This window comes from Leptodactylus fuscus, chromosome 5 (genome assembly GCF_031893055.1).
Source record: "Leptodactylus fuscus isolate aLepFus1 chromosome 5, aLepFus1.hap2, whole genome shotgun sequence".
NCBI lineage: Eukaryota > Metazoa > Chordata > Amphibia > Anura > Leptodactylidae > Leptodactylus > Leptodactylus fuscus.
This window is the reverse complement of record NC_134269.1, coordinates 11656693-11674322: the sequence shown is the minus strand read 5'-3', so window position 1 is coordinate 11674322 and position 17630 is coordinate 11656693. Positions and strand designations below refer to the sequence as shown.

Genomic DNA, 17630 nt, shown 5'->3' with positions numbered 1-17630 from the left:
TGTTCTTGACCTTGCTCACCCTTGACGTCTTACCTGCATTAGTGACTACCCATTGACCATTCTTGACTAGCCCAATTACGTTCCTTGTATGCCCAGGAAAATGGCAAATCCCAAGAAGCCCCTCTGACTCCGCCCCTCATTTTCCAATATTTTTTACTCTACAAACACCATTGTTTTATGTGTTTATTGGATGAGTTTGTTTTATGATTGTTGACGTTGGGCTGTACATTCAGTGACGTCGGGAGGTCGATAATCCTTGGCAGCTGTCAGCAAGCTGTAGTCAGAACCTTTTTGTTTTATTGATTTCAGATACAAGTCTCTCTGTAGTAGAGAGTGAATTAATTAAGAATTAAGAGCCGTGACAATACGAGTGGTCATGTGACCTTCTCTAGGTATTACTAGATGGTGCGGCTATATGCCTCTGGGCTCAAGGAGAAGATGAGAGTTGCCCCATATATCCATAAGTCGATTCGGCCATTTTGCTGGACTGTTTAGCACTGACATGACTTTATGATCTTAAAGGGGTTTTCTGGGACATATTAATTTATGACCTAACCTTGGGATAGGTCATCTACTGAAGATCACCTGAGACACCCTCAGATAAGTTGACCTTTCCAAAAAAATAGGCCATCAAGCCTGGAAAACCTCTTTAAATATGTCTCTTACATCAGATAGCCATGACGTAACTTCACTTAGATATTTACCCCCAGTCTAATAGACAGTAGAGAGTTGCTGGTAAGGCGATGGGGCTCCATGATCTACTAGGCCTCGACCTACTGGCTGCACCAATGGTATGGTTGTCCCTATCATAGTATACTCATAGACATAAAAAAACACTATTTTTGTCCCTATATACTACTAATATTATAAATGTGAAAGTTTGTGTTTTTGGATGTTTGTTCCACAATCACGCCGAAATGGCCAAACGGATTACACTCACATTTGACACATACCTAGAATGGCACCTGGAATGGAACATAGGCGCCTTACCATACACGTAGATTGCCGGGTTTGCCGACTGTGAGCACCAAATCCACGGTTGGTGTAGGATGAAGGACCTGACATGACGTCATCTCAGGCCTTCGCGCTGTTCTCCGATTGGATCAAGCGATAGAGGGCGCGGAGCTATTGAGGCTCGAGCGGGCCACAGAGCGAGAGGAAGAAAATGGCGTCGCATATGCAGGCAGCCGAGTGCCGAATATGGAGCCATTGGTGGAGCCTGGCGTGTATCTGTGAGTCCGCTGGGGCCCTGGGGGTGGGAATTGGGACAATCTTCCACAAACCGCCGTATACCCGTGGCGCGCCATGCATGGCCGCAGCTGATACGCAGCACAGTAACCCTACCACATGGGGGGGGGGGGAGATGAGGCTGGGGTCATGGGTTAGGGGGGGAGACGTCCGAGGTCACGGGTAGGGGGGGAAGGAGGGCGGGAACGGGGGGCGCAGGTGGGGAAGAAGGTGGGGCCAGGGTGGAGAGGAGGGGGGGCAGGGGGCGCAAGGGGAGGCCTGGGGTTGCGTGGGCGTAATGGTGCGGGAGGGGCCCGCTGTGGCTGCAAGGCAAGCGGGAGTCCGTAGCCGCGCTGCAGGTGGGTCACGTAGGGGGTGAGGGGGCCGCAGACGAAGTCGCAGGTAATGATAGTAGCTCTATATTTTATACATCATTTCGTAAACTGAAGTGAAAACGGCCATAAGCTTTTCTCTCTGAACAACAGCCCCGACTAGGTGACAACTCTCGTGTTTCCAAAGATACCAAAATCCTATCGCTTTACGAATTCATGTCCCGCATCCTAAAAATAGAACTGCCATAAGTTTTATCATCAAAAAATATTCTATTTCTGTGCACAAGGAACTCCATCGCTGTGTGCAGGAAAAGCAGTGAGCAGGTATATATCGTATATACATACACATGTATGTATAGGTATGTATGTATGCACATATGGGCTCCCTCACATCCTCATTATCCCTCTTGCCTGTCTCCCGGCGCTCCCCCTGTCTAATTTTGGCTGAATCTATCCTCCTGTGCCCTTCCCCCACCTCGAAAATTTGTGTTGACCTCAGCAAACTGCAGCCCCTCGGCGTCTCCCTGGTATCCAGAGTGCGGGGCCCTCTACAGATGGACACGGGAACAGCGGCCTAAAAATAGACAAATCTATATTTACCTGAATATAAAGATTTCCAAGGAGGCGAGAAAGAAGTAGCGATAATATTACACGATGTGACAGGTCTTCAGTGTATATATAGTGTTTGGTTCTGGTCATGTCTATATATAATCCAGGCTACGGTATTATTACATAGCACTATATGACAGGCCTTCAGTTCATGCATATATATATGCAGTACAAGCTGTCTTCTCCTTGCGTACATGCTGTGATGTAGATGAGCTGTCCAGATTTCATGCTCAGACATAGCAGAGGTGTTACATTATTCCATACAGCTCTGTAAGGGTTACATGACAAACTCCACTCTGCTACCGTCTCACCTTACTATGTCATCTTCTCTTTCTCTGTGCAGAGATTGTACGGGCCATGACCTTTGTGATAAACCAGGGGATGGCGATGTACTGGGGTACGTCTCGCTGGAGTGCAATGGAGATTATGGTGAGACATAGAATATACGTTATAGAGGTTATCTGGGACTTGTATATTAATAAACTTCCCTTTGGACAGGTCAATAAAATAGGATTTGTGGGGTTCTTACATCCGGGACCCAATAGATCAACTGGTTGAAGAGGCCACAGTGTTTGGTTGAGCGCTGCAGCCTCTTCACTAGAATAGCAAGCACAGCGCTGTACATGTCATAGTGGCTTTACTTGGTACTGCAGCTCAGCCTAATTCTCTTTAATGGGGCTGAGCTGCTACAGTTCCATGGGATCGATGATGTCATCAGTACAAGGTAAAACACCCTTAGGGCTACTAGGAACCTATGTAGAATACTCTTAGGGCTCCTAGGAACCTATCTATACAACATAGTGTAGAATACTCTTAGGGCTCCTAGGAACCTATCTATAAAACATAGTGTAGAATACTCTTAGGGATCCTAGGAACCTATCTATAAAACATAGTGTAGAATACTCTTAGGACTCCTAAGAACCTATCTATAAAACATAGTGTATAATACTCTTAGGACTCCTAGGAACCTATCTATAAAACATAGTGTAGAATACTCTTAGGACTCCTAGGAACCTATCTATAAAACATAGTGTAGAACAATCTTAGGGCTCCTAGGAACCTATCTATAATACATAGTGTAGAATACTCTTAGGACTCCTAAGAACCTATCTATAAAACATAGTGTAGAATACTGTCAGGGCTCCTAGGAACCTCTCTACAAAACATAGTGTAGAAGACTCTTAGGGCTCCTAGGAACCTATCTATAAAACATAGTGTAGAAGACTCTTAGGGCTCCTAGGAACCTATCTATAAAACATAGTGTAGAATACTCTTAGGACTCCTAGGAACCTATCTATAAAACATAGTGTAGAATACTCTTAGGGCTCCTAGGAACCTGTCCATAAAACATAGTGTAGAATACTCTTAGGGCTCCTAGGAACCTATCTATAAAACATAGTGTAGAATACTCTTAGGACTCCTAGGAACCTATCTATAAAACATAGTGTAGAATACTCTTAGGACTCCTAGGAACCTATCTATAAAACATAGTGTAGAATACTCTTAGGACTCCTAGGAACCTAGCTATAAAACATAGTGTAGAATACTCTTAGGTCTCCTAGGAACCTATCTATAAAACATAGTGTAGAATACTCTTAGGGCTACTATAAAACATGTGAAAAGAAACATTTTTTTAAAAAAATATGGTCTTTAAAAAGACGATAATAAGAAAATAAATAGAAAGCCAATGTTATAGGCATTGCCCAGGGGTGGGATTCTAATTTTAACAATGGGTCCTTTAGGAGAAAAATTTTTAGGTCCATGCCCTATTTAACACAAAGCAATGGTCCCTTTGAAATCCTCCCCTGTTACCCACAGTTCCTACTTTTACATTTGTTAATATTTCATTTTTATAAATTATGTCCCCTCCATAATGTCTCACACAGGATATTGTCCCTTTCAATGCCCCCAAACGGATAAAGGCTCTTAGTTCCCCCACACAATTTAACCCATTTATGCCTGAGGTTGTATTTTTTTGAGTTGGAATAATGGAACTCTAGGCCTAAATGGGGTTCATGTCACCCTCAGTGTTCCCACACCTGTCAATGTCCCCTCACTGCCCCCACAGTTTAATACCCCACACTACACTCATGCAGTTTAATGCCGCCTCAATGCCCCTACAGAGTTAAAGAGCCCCTCAGTATCCCCACACAGTTTAATAGCCACCTTAGTGCCCCCAACACCATTTAATGGCCTCCCCCAATTTGTCCATAGTTTGATGGACCCCCTTAGTTCTCCAACACAGTTAAACGGAACTGTGTTGTGTCATTTGTCGAGTGGTAAGAACTGGCTTCCCACCACCTTGTAGGCCACAGGGCTAAGGTGGTTTGTGACATATGAGACAGAGAGTGGTAGAGCATGAAGGAGCTCTATCCTGGGTTCAGGACCATGGTCGGGTACCTTTTCTGCCCGATTCTGTAAACAGGCAGTATTTTAAACTGGGTCTGCAAAACTGGGGAGAACGGCTGCATTCCACCTATTGTCTTGTCCTATAGTCAACTCCTCCCTCTCCATGACTCCACTTTATCAGCCAGTGTACAGCGCAAGTCATACAGTCTTGCTTCCAAGGAACACTATTGTCCATATATTACATCGGCACCCATTGGGTTCAATAGACGTGGTGTAATGTTTCACAACGTGATCAAAGGTAGAGAATCCCGCACATGGACACGCACAAAAACTGTAGGCAAGTTTTCTGCTCATTACTTTTTTTTTGGGGGGAGGGGGTTCCTATTTGTCCCTATTCACTTTTGCTCTTACCTTTGTGTTCCTAGGAGGCCTATTCCGTTGCTCGCCAATTTAACCTCATCCCTCCTGTATGTGAACAAGCTGAGTATCACCTCTTTCAACGTGAAAAAGTAGAGACCCAACTACCTGAGCTCTATCATAAGATTGGTGAGTATCTCCTGCAGGACAACATTGGTGTTTATGAGTCTCGATTCATAATTTATGTATCTTTCACCAATTCATTGGATCTCCACTCATCTTTTCGTTTCCACCAGGTGTTGGCTCCATGACCTGGTCTCCTTTGGCTTGTGGCCTGATTACTGGAAAATACGCTGACACTATCCCTGAAAAATCTAGAGCTTCCTTCAAGGTAAGTCTTTGGGGTTCCAGACATGAGGAATAAGGTGGTCATACATTCGAAACAGCATAGCTTAGCCATGCTTCGTTGCTTCCATAGTTCTTGTTCTTCTCTACTACTTGGCTGTTCCCATAAATCCCAACCATAGGGGTCCAGACAGGGACCAGTTTTTCCCATCTTGACAGCGATTTGCTAAGATGTGAATAACCCTTTACTCTGGCAGCCACCCCATAGCATTAAACAATGTCCACCCAACAATGGGCTCTACATGGTGAAGCATTTATTATATTTATTTATTCCCAAAATGCAGCACTTGAAATGCATGGAGCAGGGGTGCACCATTGAGACTGGGAAGCAAAATATTTCAATCTTTGCATTCTTGGTGGGAGTCTGAACTAAACATGGCCCTCCCCTGGACCTCCATCTATTATACTCTAGGGTATTATAATCTGGGGTCTGAAGAGACTCCAAAGTATAATATTGAAACTTTCACTTTGGCATAGCTTCAGTTGTGTTTGCCATTGAGAACTAGAAATTAGATAATTAGGTCCATAGGAGCCCTAGGAGTATTCTACACTATGTTTTATAGATAGGTTCCTAGGAGCCCTAAGAGTATTCTACACTATGTTTTATAGATAGGTCCCTAGGAGCCATAAGAGTATTCTGCACTATTTTTTATAGATAGGTTCCCAGGAGCCCTAAGAGTGTTCTATACTATGTTTTATAGATAGGTTCCTAGGAGCCCTAAGAGTGTTCTACACTATATTTTATAGATAGGTTCCTAGGAGCCCTAAGAGTGTTCTACACTATTTTTTATAGATAGGTTCCTAGGAGCCCTAAGAGTGTTCTACACTATGTTTTATAGATAGGTTCCTAGGAGCCCTAAGAGTGTTCTACACTATGTTTTATAGATAGGTTACTAGGAGCCCTAAGAGTGTTCTACACTATGTTATATAGATAGGTTCCTAGGAGCCCTAAGAGTGTTCTACACTATGTTTTATAGATAGGTTACTAGGAGCCCTAAGAGTGTTCTACACTATGTTTTATAGATAGGTTACTAGGAGCCCTAAGAGTGTTCTACACTATGTTATATAGATAGGTTCCTAGGAGCCCTAAGAGTATTCTACACTATGTTTTATAATTAGATTCCTAGGAACCCTAAGAGTATTCTACACTATGTTTTATAGATAGGTTCCTAGGAGACCTAAGAGTATTTTACACTATGTTTTATAGATAGGTTCCTAGGAGCCCTAAGAGTATTCTATACTATGTTTTATAGATAGGTTCCCAGGAGCCCTAAGAGTGTTCTATACTATGTTTTATAGATAGGTTCCTAGGAGCCCTAAGAGTGTTCTACACTATATTTTATAGATAGGTTCCTAGGAGCCCTAAGAGTGTTCTACACTATTTTTTATAGATAGGTTCCTAGGAGCCCTAAGAGTGTTCTACACTATGTTTTATAGATAGGTTCCTAGGAGCCCTAAGAGTGTTCTACACTATGTTTTATAGATAGGTTCCTAGGAGCCCTAAGAGTGTTCTACACTATTTTTTATAGATAGGTTCCTAGGAGCCCTAAGAGTATTCTACACTATGTTTTATAGATAGGTTACTAGGAGCCCTAAGAGTGTTCTACACTATGTTATATAGATAGGTTCCTAGGAGCCCTAAGAGTATTCTACACTATGTTTTATAGATAGATTCCTAGGAACCCTAAGAGTGTTCTACACTATGTTTTATAGATAGGTTCCTAGGAGACCTAAGAGTATTTTACACTATGTTTTATAGATAGGTTCCTAGGAGCCCTAAGAGTGTTCTACACTATGTTTTATAGATAGGTTCCTAGGAGCCCTAAGAGTGTTCCACACTATGTTTTATAGATAGGTTCCTAGGAGACCTAAGAGTATTTTACACTATTTTTTATAGATAGGTTCCTAGGAGCCCTAAGAGTATTCTACACTATGTATTATAGATAGGTTCCTAGGAGCCCTAAGAGTGTTCTACACTATGTTTTATAGATAGGGTCCTAGGAGCCCTAAGAGTGTTCCACACTATGTTTTATAGATAGGTTCCTAGGAGCCCTAAGAGTGTTCTACACTATGTTTTATAGATAGGGTCCTAGGAGACCTAAGAGTATTCTACACTATGTTTTATAGATAGGTTCCTAGGAGCCCTAAGAGTATTCTACACTATGTTTTATAGATAGGTTCCTAGGAGCCCTAAGAGTGTTCTACACTATGTTTTATAGATAGGGTCCTAGGAGCCCTAAGAGTGTTCCACACTATGTTTTATAGATAGGTTCCTAGGAGCCCTAAGAGTGTTCTACACTATGTTTTATAGATAGGGTCCTAGGAGACCTAAGAGTATTTTACACTATTTTTTATAGATAGGTTCCTAGGAGCCCTAAGAGTGTTCTACACTATGTTTTATAGATAGGTTCCTAGGAGACCTAAGAGTATTTTACACTATTTTTTATAGATAGGTTCCTAGGAGCCCTAAGAGTATTCTACACTATGTTTTATAGATAGGTTCCTAGGAGTCCTAAGAGTGTTCTACACTATGTTTTAAGCTATTTTAAAGTGTAGTTCATACCAAAATGAATCTTGGACCTAAGCTACCCAAACTTGAAACAAAATTAATCCTAAGAGGTTTGCCTATCTCTAGTCTGCAACCAACCTTAGATGTTGAAATATTCAATTCCTTTAATTGGCAACCTTGATACAGTGTAAAAGTGATGATACCCAGATAACATTGGTGCCAAAATTAAACTGCTCAATTAACTAGGGAATATAGCCAAATACAATGCAGTAGCCTCCCATAAGTGTTGGGTCAGGGTTACAAGCTCCAGGTTTCCAGGCCATGACGCCATTGTTACGGCCGGAGATAGACTGCAGTGGTCATGTGCTGACACACCATATCATCGCTGGAGCATGGATCAAGGGAGCATAGGAACAAGAATGGCCGGGGACTTTTAACATGACTATTATTTTGTTATTTTATACCATTGTATGTTGTAAGCTATCAAAAATTTCATAAAGTTGGAAAACCCTTTAATACTCTCTGCTTTTTCTGTAGGGATATCACTGGCTGAAAGAAAAAGCTGTGAGTGATGAGGGGAAAAAGCAGCACATAAAGGTGAAGGATCTGCACCCCATCGCTGAGCGCCTCCACTGCACAGTCACCCAGCTGGCTATAGGTAAGAGAAGACCTCACTCCTGTGGTTATATAGAACTAACATGGTAGTGTGGACACCTTAGGGCAATGTGAGATTGGTATCAACATTAGATATGGACTCTACGATGAAAAGGAATAGCTGTAGAAAAGGTTTTCGACTTCTTCAGGAAAAAACTGGACGTTCCTGGTATCCACACGGGTCCTGCCCAATGCAGATGGTCTTGCATTGGTGACAATATTCAAAAATCTTAAGTTCCTCTTCCAGTTCTTCTTCATTTGTTGTGAATTTTCATTGAGCATTTTTTAAGAAAAAAATATGCAATACATTCACAAGCTGACGACTGAAAATCCACATACGAAATGATCCACGTGTGGGCGGACCCTACAGTCTTCTTATTCTAAGAAGGTTTTCTCTCGATTGTGATGAAATTTCTTCTTCTTCTAGCATGGTGTCTGCGCAGCGAGGGTGTGAGTTCTGTACTTCTGGGGGTCTCCAACTGTGATCAGCTTATTGAGAATTTGGGGTCCATCCAGGTGAGAGCGTTACTTTATGGTCCTAGTGACTAAAAACACATTTCTTTGCCTACTTTCTTAATAGTAAGCCCGAGAAAATCAGATTTCGGAGTTTTGGGACTTACAAAAACTCAAGTTTTTGAGGTTCTCCTTTTAACATGAGCCCATTTAAAAAAATTTACAAGTAAGGTTGAGCCGATCTTGAGATTTCAGGATCATTTTTAAAATCTGATTTTCGATCCTTTTCCAGCCGATCCCGATCGTGAAATTTGCTCAATCACTGATCGGAACCCGATCTTATCCGATCCCAAACGCTCAACCCTATTTATGATATATATATGAATAGGGTTGAGCTGATCTTAAAATTTCAGGATCGTTTAATAAATCCGATTTTCAATCATTTTCCAGCCGATCCCGATTGTGAAATTTGCTCGATCGCTGATCGGGATCCGATCTTATCCGAAGACCCACCTTCCTCCAGATTAGGCCCATTTATTGGGCCTAATCCGGAGCGGAGTGCGCGGCTGGATGCTGGTGCAGTGTATCGGCTTTCAGTCGCGCTACCCGGCTTTTGGACCGGAACTTGAGGTGGGCTCCGCCTCAGGTTCCGGTCCAAAAAACCCCATCTGAACTTAGCCTTAGATTATTTCAGATGTCTTTCCTCATTGACATTGTGAAAATACACCTAAATGTTCCAGAGCAGCAAACTGCCGAAACTTCTGCTTTTATAGAGGTGGTCACACTAGCTAAGGATCAGTTAATCAAGGATATTTGATTATCAGCACCTGGGTGCTACTTACCTTAAATCCTATGGATAAGAAAAGACGTACTTAGCTTTTCACACCCCGCTTCTGCATTTTGACCTTACATAATTAATGATACAGTGGAATCTTTCATCTGTTATTGTTCATTTAAGGTTGTGGTTACCTAATTGTAAGAACGTCTAAGGGCCAGATGTTTTTTTTCTTTATGTCCTGATATGTAAAACCGTAGTATTCAAAGAGGGTGGACTTTCTTTTTCTCATGACTCGAGACCCATTTACAATGGTCTGTATGCCAGTTGTCTGGTTGAACAAAGGATATTTTTTGATTCAAAGCATTTTTGTTCGTAAAATGTTTATCTGTTCATGGGCCACTTTACAAAAATTGGGGGGAGCTGGGCTAGTCTTTGAGCCCAACTTATTAACTATTACTTATCACTGAATACCGTGGATTTCTTGAGCTTGGTGGGACTTAGAGAAAAAATTCCAACTGCACCGGAGATGGTGGTGGTAGTAAATTTTCTACTAGTGAAAGGTCTTTTTTTTAGGACATCTGAAGCACTCATGTCCCACTATATCCAAAGATGGACCCTATAAGTTTAAAATGGTTTTGGAGAAGGAAGACACTAAGCTATAGTCCAAGCACACCAGTCTTCTCCTAGAAGTGTCAGGAAGCAACATAGGATGGTCCATGTAAGGTGTAGAAGACTTCCAAAAAATATTGTTTACTTAACTCTCAGGAACTCCCAAGGCTCTGTTCTCAGGAACCTTGGTGGTCAGTTAAAGTTAAGTTAAAGTTTAAGGTATTGCTACATGGTCCGAAATTAAGGGTAGTTACCTAGAACAAGTGCTCGTTCCCGATAACTGCCCAAATTGTGCCGACGATCTGCCAACCAAAGAGCAGATGTTTGTTGGTTGGTTCTTCACAATTTGGGTGTTTGTTCGATCAGGGCTTGTCGTAGCCAGGATCTGAGAAACTTCCATTTACTCGATCAGTATCCATTGACCACCAGGGACTATAAGCCAAATATTCAGTAAGGTCTTCTCACCATACACGTTAGGCACTCAGTAGGTTATCGGCTAAACAAAGGACCTTCCGATGAACGATCATTTAGTACATGCCATTCAGACTTGCTTTACCCTTTCCATGACACCGAATGACAAACGATCTTTCTGGGAATGTTAAGGAGAATGTTCTTTCAGGGAAATGTCGTTGTTCCAAGGAGTTCTTTGGCATGTCTACAGATCTTACGCTTTATTTACTATTTCTCCTCCTCCAGGTTCTCTCGCAGATAACGCCTCAGATCGTAACGGAGATAGACCAGATTCTTGGCAACAAACCCAACATAAAGAAAGATTCCCGCGCGTGAGGACTTCCCCTCCGCCTTCTGGAACCCGCTAAGAGTCCTCAAAGATGAAGGACATAGGACATATGAAATTATGCTCGCCTGGTGCATGGTCCCCCACTCTGGCAGTGCTGAGAGAGCGGGAGGAGTACATTTAGCCAGCAATAATGGGAGGAAAATCAGCTGCCTGCTTAGTACTTTGGGGTCAACACATGCATTATTTCATGTCACCCTGCAAGGGGAGGGGCAGAGATATAGAGACTTATCTGTTACAAAGGAGAAAGGTCGCAAGCATGAAAACGACAGCAGGACAAACTCATGGCTCTCATATTCCTTATCCCTGATTTTCTATGTAAAAGGACTTATAGTTTATTTTTGTCTTTGTCAACCTGCAGAAGGAGGGGCAAGTTTTTAGTTCCATCTGTGACACCCTGCAGGAGGAGGGGCCGACTCATAGCTCCCTTCTGTATCATCCCATAGGAGGAGGAGCAGACTCATAGCTCCTTTCTGTCTATATCACCCTATAGGAGGAGGGGCAGACTCATAGCTCCCTTCCTTATCACCCTATAGGAGGAGGGGCAGACTCATAGCTCCCTTCTGTCTGTATCACCCTATAGGAGGAGGGGCAGACTCATAGCGCCCTTCTGTATCACCCTATAGGAGGAGGGGCAGACTCATAGCTCCCTTCTGTCTGTATCACCCTATAGGAGGAGGGGCAGACTCATAGCTCCCTTCTGTCATTAATACCCTATAGAAGGAGGGGCAGACTCATAGCTCCCTTCTGTCTGTATCACCCTATAGGAGGAGGGGCAGACTCATAGCTCCCTTCTGTCTGTATCACCCTATAGGGGGAGGGGCAGACTCATAGCTCCCTTCTGTATCACCCTATAGGAGGAGGAGCAGACTCATAGCTCCCTTCTGTATCACCCTATAGGAGGAGGGGCAGACTCATAGCTCCCTTCTGTATCACCCTATAGGAGGAGGGGCAGACTCATAGCTCCCTTCTGTATCACCCTTTAGGAGGAGGAGCAGACTCATAGCTCCCTTCTGTATCACCCTATAGGAGGAGGGGCAGACTCATAGCTCCCTTCTGTATCACCCTATAGGAGGAGGAGCAGACTCATAGCTCCCTTCTGTATCACCCTATAGGAGGAGGAGCAGACTCATAGCTCATTTTGACCTATATCACCTTATAAGGGAAGGGGCTGACTCATTCTCATACAATCTTCCTCATACAGTCCCACTACACTGATATATGCAATAGCGTGCCCTCTCTCTCACTGTGGGGGTAGAAGGGAGGATACAGGAATCATGACCACAGTATTACTTATTACATACTATCATGTTTTGGTCACAAACCATCCCTAAAAATGATTCAACCCATTGCGATGCCACCCAGCTGTGTGCCCAGGCCATGCTACCACGGAAGACATTGCAACACAAGACAATCAACTCCGTCCATTAACAAGAGACCCCCTCGTGGATCAAGACAAAGAACTTATAGCAACGGATAGTGACCCCTTTCAGTCGACCCCTTTCATGGCCCCATTGGTCATAGGGCAGCCACATTTTAGTGCCTGTAACATGGCCAAACCACAGGTCTATTGACCTGAGCTAACAGCATGATGTTGCCATATGGACACTAAAATGTGTCCCGTCATGACCTAACCCTTGACCCCAAGCTCACTGGCAGGGTCCATCTCTATTTTAACCTTAGTAGGATGCTGCTCTTGTAGACTGCCTCTCATTTGCATGCTGTAGCCGCAGGCATTTGGCATGATCGGCAAGCCAAACGTAGAGGAGATAAAACCAAATCGAGGTGATAAACCTGATAGTATTTCTATAGCTGATTTATCGTGACAGGTGCACAATGATATCCTCCGATAAGGAGTCGGATGTAAATACCGGTTTGTAAATCTTTGTATTCAAGCAGTATTATAGGGCTTTTGTGGGGTGCAGTAACACTGTGCACCCCGTCTTCCTCACAGTTATAATATGTGACTGCACAAGAGCAACTCTGCAAAAAAAACAAAAATGTAGCACAGGCGTATTACAGTACTTGAAACCCTAGGTGGCAGCAGAGATAACCGAATGAATTATGAAAGGGAAAACGGCATAAGGACGTAATTTACACTACTTGAAACGCAAGATGGCAGCAAAAAGGTGCAAATGTATTAAATACGGTATGTCGGTTACAGGGTTTGTCTGTTTTAGACAATGTCCAACCAGAGAATGCGTTCCCTCGAAGCGGACCTTATCGCATCAGGTCCTGCCAAGGGTTAAAGGGATCCTATCAGTCAGACACAATTTTTTTCTGGGTACCACGTCGGAATAGCCTTAAGAAAGGCTATTCTTCTCCTACCTTTTGTCGTCTTCTCCGCACCGCCGTTGGCCTACAATCCCGGTTCTTGTCGGTAAGCAAATTAGCTTTCTTACAGCACTGGGGGCGGGCCCCAGCGCTCAAACAGCACTGGGGGCGTCCCCAATGCTGCGTGAGAACTCTCTCCAGCGCCGCCTCCATCTTCATCAGCAGCGTCCTCTTCAGCCTCTTCTTCCGGCGGTGGCTTGTAACTTCTAGGCCTCGGGCAGAGCAGACTGCACATGAATGTCCGCTTGCACAGTATTGTGCTGTGAGAGAGCTAATTTGCATACCGACAAGAACCAGGATTGTAGGCGAACGGCAGCACGGAGAAGACGACGAAAGGTAGGAGAAGAATAGCCTTTCTTAACGCTATTCCGACATGGTACTTAGAAAAAATTGTGTCTGACTGATAGGATCCCTTTAAAGGGCATTTACCATCCATTTTTCCTATGGGCCTCTCTGTGATACAAAGATCCATAAAGATGTGACCCCCTCTATTCCATCCAGAGGCTCTAAAAATAGCAATAGACAACCCACAGAAAATTCCACTTTTATAATAATATATAATGTTTTATGATCAGTGAGGTTCCTGTTGCTAGGACCCCCCTTTTTTGGGGATCCTAGTAACAGACTTCCCATTGGCAGCTCCAGCCCAAAAAAGTGGAATTGTTCCTTATGCAAAGAGAGGTGACCATAGACGTTATGATGTTCTGCTCTTTGTGACCCATAATCATGACGTCTGTGATGTCATCAGGGTGGAAGGTATTTGACTTGCCACTTTCGATGACATCATTAGCTTTGTTCTGGTGTCTGTGATGTCATCATTATTGAAAGTGAGAACTTGCTGAGATGACATCCTTTACTTTGTTATGGTTCCTGTGATGTCATCATGGTAGATGGTATTTGACTTGCAAACTTGGATGACATAATTTACTTTGGCAAGGTGTCTGTGATGTCATCATAGTTGACGAGCTTTGACTTGCTACCTGTGATGACATAATTTACTTTGTTATGGTGCCTGTGATGTCATCATGGTGGATCGTATTTGACTTGCTCCCTTTGATGACATAATTTACTTTGGCAAGGTGTCTGTGATGTCATCATAGTTGACGAGCTTTGACTTGCTACCTGTGATGACATAACTTACTTTATTATGGTGTCTGTAATGTCATCATGGTTGAAACAATATACGATGACATCATTTACTTTGTTATGGTATCTGTGATGTCATAGTAGTTGAAGACATTGGACTTGCTACCTTCAATGACATCATTTACTTTATGTTAGAACGGTGTACTAGTCTTAAAATGGGAACACTGACGTCTTCCAAGAAAATCGTTCCGTCTATACCCGTCATTGAGTATAGGCAAACACTGTAGCGTTGCATTTTGGGCTGGTCATAGCTCTCATATCCGCCACGTGAGAGGCCACAGACTAGGGAGGGGAGTGAGCATTTTTTTTATTACTGGGCCGTATGGCATCTTTTTTTGACCTTTTATAGATGTACATAGACGTGGCGCAGAAAGCAATAACCGATTTTCGTGCACAATGATAACAAGAGTCTGCATCTTCTGGGATGAGGGAGGTTTGAGACGAGGTGATACAAGGTGGGAGATAACTACTGTATGGTATGACTGGAAGGCAGAGAAATCATTGCTCAAGCTTGCTTAATACTAATAAATTAAGGATCCAAAAACTGTACTTTGAGAGTCGTCTCTGTTTGGTGTGCATATCTGATATCAAGTAATGGTCCTGTCAAACTACACAGTCCAGTCACATTAATGTGACCACCTGTCAAAATCCAGAATAACCACCTTTGGCAGAGCGGACCGCTGCGAGACGTTCAGGAAAAGAGGGTATGTTGAGCCATGCCGACTCCAGGGCCGTGTCCGACTGCGCTAGGTTACGCGGTTGAGCATCCATGGCGCAAACAAACTGATCGAGGTGGTCCCGCAGATTCTCGATTGGGTTCAAGTCCGGGGAATTTGCTGTACAGTAACCTCCTCCTGGTGCTCCTCGAACCACGCACATACACTGCGAGCTTTATGCCTTCTACAATGATGAGTGCACCCGGATGGCTGATGCCACGCGCCTTCTACGATTGGTTATTTAACGTTGACATCAAAAGTAGGCGCTGGTCACATTAATATGATTGGACTGTGCATTTGGTCTCGAAGAGAACTTTGGACAGATTTTCGACTCTAGAGGGGTCTCCACTTTTGATGACATTTTTCCATTAAGAAGACCTTGCTCCACTTAGCAGAAAAAAGGCAACGGGCAGCATTACGTGACACTCATTGAACAATGGACTTCTTCGATAGAAGTTCTCCTGGAGCTGGTCTTTCAACTCTCTTCACTGATCGTAGACTAGGTGATGGCTACATGATCTGAAACCCCTCCACTTACAGGCCGACACCACGTCTGAGCTGGTTCTTTGTAACACATTAAGGGGGAAGGGTAGCATTAGACCAGGGATAGGGAACCTTCGGCTCTCCAGCTGCTGTGAAACTACAACTCCCAGCATGCTCCATTCACTTCCATGGGAGTTCCAAGAACAGCAGAGCCAGTATGCATGCTGGGAGTTGTAGTTTTGCAACAGCTGGAGAGCCGTACGTTCCCTACCCCTGCATTAGACAATACCCATTGAACAATGAGCTGTCCAGGTAACACATGGTGACCGAACTTCTGTAGCTGCTCTTTTGATAGGCTCTACTTGCAGTCATACTCCTTAACTTCTTCGGCAATTGTGAATTTCAAATCTTGAAACATTAGCTATATAGATCCTTGTTCAGATATAGTGTTGGGTATACATGGTAAGAGAGATCAACTAGAAATATCTAAGGCCACGTTTGGGGAGTCCAATTGGGAACCCCCCAAACGGAAACCTAATCGGCATAAAAAAGCGGTTACCTAAGGAAACTCATGGACGCCATAGACTATTATGGGGTCCTTGTGGTTTCTGCGCGAAAAATGCGGAGAGAAAAGTGCTGCTTGCAGGACTCTTCTCGCCATACTTTTCATGCGGAGAGGGGAACAGAACGGCCTGAACGCAGATGTGAACAGGCCTAAATCATGGAAATCTCTAACTAGTTCCAAAGAGAGGCCATGTGAGCTAAAAACTTAGTGGAGATTCATTAACTGGAACCTGTACCAATCACCAGAACAATGGGGCCACAATGGTCAGTGATGGACTGGATCCACTTCCATGCTGGTTCTAGCAACAGTACATGATACTAATTAAACAATGCAGTTTCCAGGTAATATATGGGTGCTAGAAGTCTTTTTGGCGTTGCTCTTTTGATAGGCTCTCTGCTTTGACCAGTGGACTAAGGTCAGAGGCCAGCTCTGATCGTGGATCCTTGATTTGAAACCTCCTCTATTTGCATTTGTGCTCATTAGCATTCCCAAACTTCTTCAGCAATGGTGGATTCTCAAACCTTGGAACATAAGAGATGGGGCCATGATGATCAGTTCTTTGTACCACAGTAAGGAGAAAGGCACTGAACAACAGGCTGTCAAGGTAATACATGGGCAATAGAAGTCATCCTGGAGCTGCTCCTTCCACAGGTTATCTGCTTTGACTAGTGGACTAGGCCAAAGAGCCAGCTCTGGTGGTAGATCCCTTATTTGAAATCCCCTCTACTTGCACTGGTGCTCAGTAGAACTCTCTAACTTCTTCAGAAATAGTGGATTCCCAAAGCTCGGAAAATTAAAGATGGGCCCATGATGGTCAACAATGGACTGGATCCACTTCCATGCTAGTTCTCTGTAATACATTAAGGGGAAAAGACAGCATGACATTATATTCACTCAATAATGGGTTGTCTTCAGGACTGTCAGAAGACCTCTTGAAGCTGCTCTTTTGACAGGCCCTCTTCTCTGACTGGTGGACTAGGCTCAGAAAAGAATTCAGGTGGTGGCTACTAGAATTGAACCCTCTCTACTTGCAGAGGCACTCAGTAATTCTCCCTAAATTCTTCAGCGAGGATATATTCTGAAAGCTTGAAATGTCAGAGATGTCTCGATACACGTTTATCTCAGTGTTGGATACAGAGGGTAAGGAACAACTGAGATCGATTGGAAAAAGGTCTATGTCATCGATTCCAGTAATGGACATTTTCCACTGGTTCCATAGAGAGATAATGCCAGATGATAACTTTAGTGGAGATTCATTAACTGGAACCTGTACCAGTCACCATCATAATGGGGCCATGATGGTCAGTA

The 17630-nt window shown here is 43.5% G+C and overlaps 1 protein-coding gene across 3 annotated transcripts in view; it reads left to right on the top strand.

Annotated features, from left to right (window-relative positions):
• Positions 1-11506, top strand: part of KCNAB3 (potassium voltage-gated channel subfamily A regulatory beta subunit 3) — a 112510-nt gene extending 101004 nt beyond the window's left edge. For all 3 annotated transcript variants that reach the window (XM_075272452.1, XM_075272455.1, XM_075272454.1), the window contains exons 9-14: positions 2512-2597; positions 4943-5063; positions 5171-5265; positions 8326-8446; positions 8870-8958; positions 10979-11506. In XM_075272452.1, coding sequence (XP_075128553.1) covers positions 2512-2597; positions 4943-5063; positions 5171-5265; positions 8326-8446; positions 8870-8958; positions 10979-11068 — 602 coding nt within the window. In that variant the 3' untranslated portion in view covers positions 11069-11506. The remainder of the gene's footprint in view (positions 1-2511; positions 2598-4942; positions 5064-5170; positions 5266-8325; positions 8447-8869; positions 8959-10978) is intronic.
• The last annotated feature ends 6124 nt before the right edge of the window (positions 11507-17630 follow it).